This window comes from Parasteatoda tepidariorum, chromosome 9, assembly GCF_043381705.1.
Source record: "Parasteatoda tepidariorum isolate YZ-2023 chromosome 9, CAS_Ptep_4.0, whole genome shotgun sequence".
Taxonomy (NCBI): Eukaryota; Metazoa; Arthropoda; class Arachnida; order Araneae; family Theridiidae; genus Parasteatoda; species Parasteatoda tepidariorum.
Window position 1 is genome coordinate 33990434 of NC_092212.1, and position 10324 is coordinate 34000757.

The 10324-nt window shown below is 27.1% G+C and overlaps 1 protein-coding gene across 1 annotated transcript in view; it reads left to right on the plus strand.

Annotated features, from left to right (window-relative positions):
• The first annotated feature begins 5998 nt into the window (after positions 1 to 5998).
• The window catches only part of LOC107441616 (uncharacterized), a 10367-nt gene continuing 6041 nt past the window's right edge, over positions 5999 to 10324 (plus strand). Inside the window, exon 1 of the mRNA XM_071185790.1 lies at positions 5999 to 6278. Coding sequence (XP_071041891.1) covers positions 5999 to 6278 — 280 coding nt within the window. The remainder of the gene's footprint in view (positions 6279 to 10324) is intronic.

Here is a 10324-nt window from a genome sequence, read left to right on the forward strand (position 1 = left end):
TAATATATATTTTTCCAAAATTTTTGATGAAAGTTCGATTTAAGCAGAATCGCATTTCTAAAATACTAAAAAAATTAATATTATAAGATAGGTTATTTATTCTACAATAAATCATTAACAATGTGGAAAATAGCGAAGGAATTAAACTTAATAACAATTTGTATTTAATTAATATCTTTAATTATACTTTTTAAATATGTTTTTTTTTCTTCATTTTTTTCTCTTTTCCTATTGTATTTAAATTTTTCTTAAACATTTGCAATTTCATTTTGATTCTGGTATTATTTCCTTAAAAACTTTATTTGCACAAACAAATTTAATTTTAGGGGAAGCATTTTTCTAGTAAAATTTTTTTATGTGCAATATTTACGTCTTTTCAAATGCTTTTAAAACATGTGGTGTAATACGTTTGTAACTTTTTGACCAAAAGATCATGTGTTATACTTTAATTTAAATTTATTAAATGTGTATGCTAGCATAAAAATAGCTTACTATACTTTGAAATGGGCAATTGCAATTGTGTTTAAGAGAAATTTGCATGGAAAATAAATTAATCAAAGAGTTTAAACCTTCTATAACTTCCAGGCATCGATTTTGTCAAAACACCTGGAGCATTTTATCTTAATTACTTCTCGATTAAATTCTTAAAAAAACTTGTAATTTTCTTCCGAAATTTATTTTTTAATATTTTTGAGCAAATAATAATAAATAAATCTGAGAAAAAAGTATGGGTAAAACTACTGGAATATGAAGATAATTGCCTTACTTCTGGCCCTAACGGGAAGCAAAAAAGTTATTTTTTCATCGAATCACTTTAGTAAATTTAGCAATAAAATATAATTTTATAATGTGTGAAAAAATTTGGTAAATGCGAAAAACTTTTGTAATTTCATCATGATACTTTATAGCATGGCATAAATACCATGTATTCGGTAAAGTTTACCTTTTCAGTTTATTATTTTTATTAAATGTGTGAAAATAAGAACTTCAGAATTTCTTGCGAACTGTTATCATATGAAAGGAGAACTTATTAAATAAATGCTATAAATATCATATATTTTGTATTTTTGTAACAAGTATTACGTCATTTTAAACAGAAATGTAATTACCATACAATACAGTTATTTTATCATAATCTTTTTTTCCGTTTAAAAATATAATCTTTATGTTAAATTTTATAATTCAAATACGTTTTACTGTCTTGAGAAATGAGCGGCAGCAGAAGTGAATAAATTTTGAAATCAGAAAAAACTTAATAAAATAATTTTTTTTTTGTTCTTTATAAGTGTATTTTGTTATAATATTTGTTATTCGGAAATAAAATTATATACATCAAGAATCACAAACAATTATTTAATTGAAAAAAAAAACACTATTTAAATCTGTAAAACCACAGTACAAAAAGGCAAATGGAATTAACAACAAGACTGGTATGATTGCGAATATAATGTTTAATGAGAAAAAACATTATATTCGCAATCATACCAGCAGTCATATAATATTTGTAATTCAGAAATAAAATTATATACATCAAGAATCACAAGCAATTATTTAATTGAAAAAAAAACACTATTTAAATCTGTAAAACCACAGTACAAAAAGGCAAATGGAATTAACAACAAGACTGGTATGATTGCGAATATAATGTTTAATGAAAAAAAACACGATTACACTTTTAATACATTTTTAAAATTCCCATTTATATTGAAACATTATGATATCATGATTTGAAGCGTAAAATGGAGAAACATCGACGAAAAATGGAGGATTAAGATGGGAAACAAAACTAGAAAAGTAGTCGAGAGTTGTTGTACATAACTATTCTTAGATTATGAGGCTTTTTAGAACCAACCATACACTTTATAATTTTTGAAGCATGTTTAACAGAAACTTAGTAAAATTTTGCTGCTACCTTAATATAGTACTGTCAGGGGAAGTAAGTGCACATCTGTTAAACTACAATAAGAACGAAATGAATTTTAATTTAATGAACATTCTCTAAAAAATAGGGTTGAATATAAATTTGCCACCACAGCGGTTCTTTGGCCAAGTAATGACAACTTAATGTTGTAGTTCATTTATTTATAAAACTAAGAAAAAATCTCATTAAGGATGTTCAGGCTTGACCAAATGGTATAGACTTATGTCGGCTTATGAGAGAAAAGTGACCCACCCCAGCACTTTTTAAATTTTCATTTTTTAGTACAGAAAAATGTGTTATATTTTATTGAAGTATGTATAATTAAAAATTTTTTTAAATAAGTATTTATTTAAAAATTTATCTATTAATTTTAAATTATTTTTCTTCTTCTTTTCGCTAGCTAAATAGAAGTTTTTTTTAAACGTAATGATTATAAAGAAATTAAATTGCTTTTAAAGTCAAAACTTTTACTTAAATAAAAATAGAAATAACTTTACTTAAAGAAAAATTTTACAAAATTCTATACTTTATTTTTTAAAAATATTTATTATTTTAATAAAACATTCTTCTTCAATTATTTATTCATTAAAATAATTTATTTACATTTTTTCTTTAAAGAATTTTAAAGCTTTTTTTTATATATTAGACTTTAACTACAAAAGAGAAGTAGGTTTTTTTCAAAGAAAAATTTAAATCATTTCTTGTTTGTTTATTTTTCTTTAGAAAACAAAACCTTTTTTAAATCTTATTAAAAAGTTATAATTAAATATATTACATTAAAAATGATTTTAAATACATAAATATGTATTTAAAATAAATAGATACCATATATTTGAATGAAGAAATGAAAGAGTGTCTTCGCCTGGTATAGAAGCGTCGTTCTCTCAGGTATAGGTCTGAAGGTTCGTGTAATTAAGCACACAATTCGGGTAACTAACTACAAAAGTTTAAACGCTTTTATTTTCATTAATAAATGAACAATACTTTGATTGGTCATTTAATTATCAGGGTTCCGCAATGGAGTCAACTTTTTATCTTACCTCATGTTCAGATTGGAATTGGGAATATGGATTGTCGCCATCTCATACAATAGTGTCATTTTAAATAGAGTTCGTAAGGTCCATAAAACTAAGAAGATAAGGTGTACAGATAACTTAGAAGAAAGTAACTTTCAATCCTTTTTTCCTGATGGATGAAATATTGATTGGGGTTAATTATTAACCATGCGATATCAATCTTCTTATTGGATTGATTTGACAACACATAAGAAATTATAAAATGCTTGCATGTTTTCCGTTCTTAAATCAGAAGATTTACATAAATCTGCCGATTGTTTTAATAATTTTATAATATTTACCTTCGACTTATTTAGGTGATTGCCACCATTTTTAGAGTTGATATACACGAAAGTTTTTTACAGTTTGAGTGACTTTAACATAAATGACTTTGTCGGTTACCGTTACGGAAATTGTGGTCCCGTACAATCGAAATATATTTGTCCGTTTGTTTCTATTTTTGTTCTTGTATATAAAAATAGTAATATAAAAATGCTTTAATGTTTTTCAAATTAGCTCTAAAGCAACTGTTTTATCGTAATGATGTGGTGTCCAACTTTGCTAAATCGACAAATCGACCACTAAGTCATTTCTAGAAAACTGTAATTTCGGGATCTATTTGAACATCATTATTATCAAAAAGCAATAAAATTATAATAAAAATTAAGACATTTTAAGTCAATAATAATAACATTATAAGTCAATAATAACGCAAAATTCACCATTTTAAGGCAATAAAGTCCTTTCAAGTGTACACGAACATCAAATCTATAAAAAGAATGTCCCCGAGCAACATATGATAACACTTCCGGCCTTGGGCAATTAAGCAGCTCTTAATCCTTATAGTATAAATGGTTGGCAGTGTAAAGCTAAAGGCAGATGGAACTAGGATTTAACACTGAACTTACTATAACAGGTCAAATGACCGTTTAAGAGCTTTTGCATCGAGAATGCGCTTATCAACTTATCGTTTTTGCACATTTGACTTCATGACTTTTTTCTAACAATTATATACGTTAATACTCCATTATTATTTTTTTGTATTTTGTTTGTTTCGAATAATACTTGTCGTATACCTATTTTTATCACAATCTGTCATTTGACCGGAGAACAATTTATTGCTTCATAAGGTTATTGGATCAGAAATTGCGATGTAATGCGTGTTAAACGTATTACATTCGATTAGTTGCACATTTCTGCAAACACTGTGGCATAGTTAGTTCAATCAGAATAACTGTGAATTCAAATTTCAAGAAAGTACCTAAAATTTTACATTGGTATTTTGTGTAAGGTACACTGTAAGGTTACATTGGTATTTTGTGTAAGGTACACTGTAAGGTTACATTGGTATTTTGTAGCATTGGCAAAAATTAAATGTTTTGGTAAATAGTTTGTATTTTATTTTGATATCTTTACTTCATTTCTCACTAACTGTGAGTTTTTACCCAGAAAAATGTCGAAACAATCAAGACAGCTCAAGTTCTTAGAAGAAATAATGCTAATTATAAGAATAATTTGAAGAATTAAAATTCTTATATATTCTCATAATTACATAAGAATTATAAAAATTATAGAAATAATAATAATTTGAAGAAATATGTTTACGGAAAATACACAATGGAAACACCCTGTATATGTAAAAAATTCTTGCTCTTATTCTTTGTGTCCGTAATACATAAAAATTGGCAATATACAATTTTGTTTAATTATGATAAAACTTTTTAGTTTATTTCCTTCCCAACATCCATATTTCATACATTCAATTAAGAAACATAAAGTTGGGTCATTTGACGGGCTATGGTAGAAATAGGTATATATTAAGTGCTAGTATGGTTTAGTGTTCAAGAAATAGAAAATTAGAAAAAAGTATCTTTTGCTTAAACACGGATCCTTAAGAGTTGTCACACTTTCTTAACCTTTTTCATTGCTGTTCTGAGCTCTACACTGTAAAAATTTCTACATCAGATTACGGTAAAAAGTTTTGGCCCTCTAAATGCATCCGTAAAATCCATTTTCTCGTAAACCATTTTTATCCTAAAATTTTATACCGTAATTTTCGCAGTAATATTTATATATTTACAATGATTTGGTGATTTTACAGTTAATATTATTGTATGTAAAAATTATTTTTTGACCAAAAAAATGTTACGCACCCTCCAATATTATTATATTTGCGGTGTTTTCAACATAGCACGTTTTTTTCCATCTAACTTTTAATGAAACGAACTATAAATAAATTCGGAAGCCTCCGAATATAACCAAATAAAGTAAAACACTCAAAACATTGCTAGCCTTAAACTTTATTTATGCTGTAATATTAATTTTGTTAAATTTGTTTTAGTCTCACGACCTGTTGGAATTTGTTACAGAAAACTCTTTTGAATTGTAAAATTACGAGCAAATTTAAACATGAATCACAAAAATAAAACTTTCTAGAATATTAAGCCTCATCGCAATGAAAGCATAACATAAGCGGAGAAATACACCGGAAGTTTTTCAAATTTTTTTCCGTTTTTAATACGCTTGTTATTGTTTCCCAAACTCATGACCTTTGTGTATCCTTATCTAAATTTTTCGTAACGATACGTAGCACTTATTAAAAATGAATGTAATTTTTATTATAAATTTTTTTTACAAAAGTTAAAAATCACAACTGGCTGTTGACACCACTAATTATCAACTGCTAACTCTGCACAAAATAGCCAATAGAAAAATACGTAATCGTAAATTTTCATATCTAGTTTCGTTTTTAAATAAAAGTTTTTGAAATTTTAATTTGTTGCAAGATATTTCGCATAATAACGCGTGCCCCCGCTAAACCGTACCACATTTTGGAAAACACTGCCCTACTTATACACTCTGTATAGAAATTTTTCCTATAGAAATGTTTCCTATAGAAATGCTTCCTCAATGAGTTATATTTTGTACTCACGCTTCAGGAGAACCTCTTTGTAATTTTAAATTTGATTTATTTAATTCATATTGTAATAATTTGCTTATTCAGTACCAGCTGTTTATTTCAATGACAGATATGATGAGAAGACCCTTTTTAAACGATGTTTGGAGCAAAAAAAGCTTTCAGAATCAATTTGGTCAAACACATTGGAGGGGTATACAAATTGGTGTGGAATTCGTCATGGAAATGTTTTGCAGATACAATCTAATTTACATTATGGTTTCATCAGTTGCCTATTGCAATGGATTTGACTTCGGAGATATTATGAAAAAAGCACGTGAACAGGCGATTATAGCTATGGGTTCTTCTTATGTAGATTGTTTTACGCGTCAATATTGTGATTGTGGTAAGATTATTATTTTTTTAAAAACATTTACCTCTATTGTTGGAAGAAAAAGACATACCTAGACGTTCATTTTGCGTTTCTTAATTCATTCCGGATATTATGACTTTAAAGTCTGTTTCAAAATTAAATATACTAATTGAATAAATTGTATAAAAATTTAGCAATTGAGAAATAGCTTAGACTGTGTACAATATTATGAATGTTATATATATATATATATTGTTAGATTTCAAAAAAATTAGTTTATTTCCTCTAATAGATCTTAATAGTATCATATGGGAAATATTTATACGTGGGATATGGTGGCACTAGTGTTCTTTTTAGTGCATGTGTGTTNTATATATATATATATTAAAGTGTTATTAAATGTATATTATATATGGATTTAATAACACTTTCCGTTTGTCAACTCCGGCACATATGATGTTTAGGATACAATATAATTTAATAATTCTTGTTATCTAAAAAACAGAATGTTCTCAAAAATATTTGAAAAGTAACATTTTGCTCGAGGTTAAAGTAACACTTCAAAATGTACACTTTAAAGATACTTTAAAAGTTTTAGCCAAGCAAATATGTTTTTCAAATAAGAATCTGGTGAAAAAATTTATTTTATTGTAGAGGAAATTTTCTATTTCTTACATGTTTATAATAAAACATTATCTACAATGTTATTATATCGGATAAAATTTGCTATTCATAAATACACTGAGAAAAAGAGTATTTTATTGCTGCTAATAAATAAATATGAAGTTTTTTGCACCAATGCATTTCAGATTTTGCATAAAAATAAACATTTATTAATGTAAATATTTCTATCTCTCTAAAGAAACTAAGCGAAATTGACTTTGATATCTTTTATGTAATCTGATTTTATATTTTACGAATGTTTATTTTTATTTAATGTTTATATTAAAAAGAATAGTTAATAATCGTAAAACAATTTATTTCATTGAAGGTGCCATTTAGACTTAAAATAAAATGAGCAATCATTATTATTATTATTATTATTATACCATAGAAATTTCTAACGTATTTGAAATATTATAATAAATTTTTTTACAAAAATTCGCAACATCTCAACCATCACTATTTATCTGGGAATCTATTACAAATGTCAGATTGCAAAATTCATAACTTTTTTCCTTTAAAATTTTCCAAATCAGCACATTACTTGATACACAGGAGGTTCTTTATCAAGCAATATATATATATATATATATATATTTTAATCATCAAGCCATCTGGTATACAACGAATAGAGTTGTAACAAATGCTTATGATTTTATTAATGATCCATCTATGTTCCAACAAGGGGAACTTTAATTATTAACTTTAAACACGATGAATGTATGCTTAAGATCTCATTCCATTAATATGACATACTAAGGCATCATGAATTGACGTTGTCCAGTTTCTGCCAAAAAAGATTATGTTCTAATCAGTGGAAAAAAAACTGTTTCTCTTTGTGCTATTAATTGTTTTTACAAAATTTACAAATCATCAGGATCACCTGTTCCTCCTACAAGCGAGGAAGATAAATATGAGTGAAGGAATAATTTTTCTAAAGATCTTGTTTACATTAATCAGCTGTAGGATGTACAACACAATCTAAGGAAGGAGCCTGTGAGATTTTCAATCAAAGCTGTTTTATATATAAATAAATCCTTTAGTTTTGGTATCATAATTCTGTGTTACATAAAGGGATATTTTTTGTTTCTGTTGATTTAAATATCTAAAAAAAAACTACATCAGAAATATTGCTATTAAAAAGCATATCAAAAAGTTTTCGTTGCAATGGTTTGCCATACACGCTGTGCTTATGTCACTGCGGTCACTGTTTGAACTGCTTACAGTTTGGAAACAAATCTGTCGCATCTTATGAATTATTTTTTTATATAATTTTAATCAAAATTATGCATAATTTGTAGTATTTATTTGTAGTACTTCTGAAGTTTTTGCGATTGTATTCAATAAGAACTGTTAAAAAGGATTTATAAGCAATTTCTGTAAAATTGAGTAAAATATTTAAACTTGACGAAATTATTTAAAAATTTTGTGTTACTGAAAATGCACTTTTATTTTTTTTCCTTTTAATGCAATTAAATCTGAAAAATAAATTTGAGTTAAAATTACACCCAAGTGGTGTAGAGAAACGACATTTACAACTCATATAAATCTAGGTGTTTGACTACGCCAAAAATTTTCTTTTATTCTTCTTAGTGCCATGTAGAAGACACCATTTTTGTTCTTTAATAACAATAACATTTATAATTACAGTAAGATATGATATACATAAGAGTCACTTAAGTTATTTTTTTCGATAAAAAATAAACTAAGAACCTTATCATAGGTATATACAATGGATGAATATACAAGGATACATACGTACAATGTTTCTATAAAAAAATTATTGATCAAACATATCCCCAGCACAATGAGAATATTTATCTGAATTCGAACAAGTTTTAACAAAATCAACGCAAGGAGCAAAAAATATTATAAAATTATTTAATTTAATTGAGAGATTTTTATTCACCATATGAGAATATGTAATAAATCAATATTATTCAAATAAATTAAAATTTTTTTTTTAACAATTTACTTTAATTTTTCTGAAATATGAGTGAAATAAAATGTAAGCTTCTTGTAAACGATGCGAAACATCGATAGTCTGACAACTGAAAAACATACAAAACAATTCATGGCATGCACAACAATCAACATTTCAGCATCCAACAACAATTCATACATACAACAATTACATACGTACATACTACAATTCAGCGTTCACAAACAATTGCAAAACCAATCCATGAATATATCTTTCTTTTGTTTAAACGGCAGGCACTGAATTAATCATTCTCGCCATGGAAGGTGAAAGTTTTGTTCATATTGCGTTGCCTGGTGAACACGTTGTGACCTAAGTCAAGGAGATGAGCAACGTTACCCACACAACACTGCCTCAGATACCCGTTCATAGGGGGGTCAACATTCACACATCACACATAAACATCCATGCCCTGCGCAGGGTTCAAACATGCAGCCATTGGCTTCGCAGTCAGGCACGCTAACCACTCGACCACCTGGCCGGCTTAATAATAATTCTTGAATGGCGTTATCTTGGTCTAAGCTTAGTAATTTATTGGAGTTTTGATTCACTTACACACTTTCAAGCCTGCATGAAAGTTAGATTCGGTTATAAATTGAGTTTTAAAACGCCGAATTTGGCACAATTTTTGGAGTTATTTTCTTGAAATGTAGTTGAAAAGTATTTACATTAGATACAGCAACTTCATAGTAAAATTAGAAAAAAAACTTTTACAGATTCTGACAAATTAATATTGAAGAAGGAGAGTTTTGACAAAAAAAAAAGAAAAAAAAAAAGACATCAAAACTAGATAATCCTTGAAGAGGATTTTTAAATTTCCATTTGTCTTTGTTTCATCCGGAAAATTAATAGGTTTTAACCTTCCCAGTTCTCAACAATTATTCGTTAGATTACTATAATTATTTTTATTCCTTTAAATAATTCTTTTCTAGACATATAACTTTAATTTAATTTTTGTTAAATATGTGGGGGTACAGTCCGCAAAAAAAAAAAAAAGATATCACCCTGAATAACTTTTGTTCTAATGATCGGATTTTCACGATTTAAGTGTCAATCTTAATGGTTCTTGGGGGTGACCTCAAATATGCTAATTAATTAGTGCTAACTATTAATTAAGTTACGAAATCAGACACAAAAACGTACTTTCTCTGAATAAACATGTATTTTTTTTTACATATTTGGAATCCTGACCCTTAAAATAGGGGGGGTAGACAAAATTTTGAGAAAAATGGGTTGTAAATTAGGTCGCAATAAGGATTTATATATCTGGCGATGGTTTAAAAATATGCCAAATTACCTCGCCATAGAAGGGGAAATAATTTATAACAACCATAAAGAAACTGAATGAATGACAAGATGGAAAAGATAGTGCTTCTCGTTGCTAAGCAACCAAAAGAATTTTTCGCGTTGCTTTCTGGGCTTTTTTTTTTTTTTT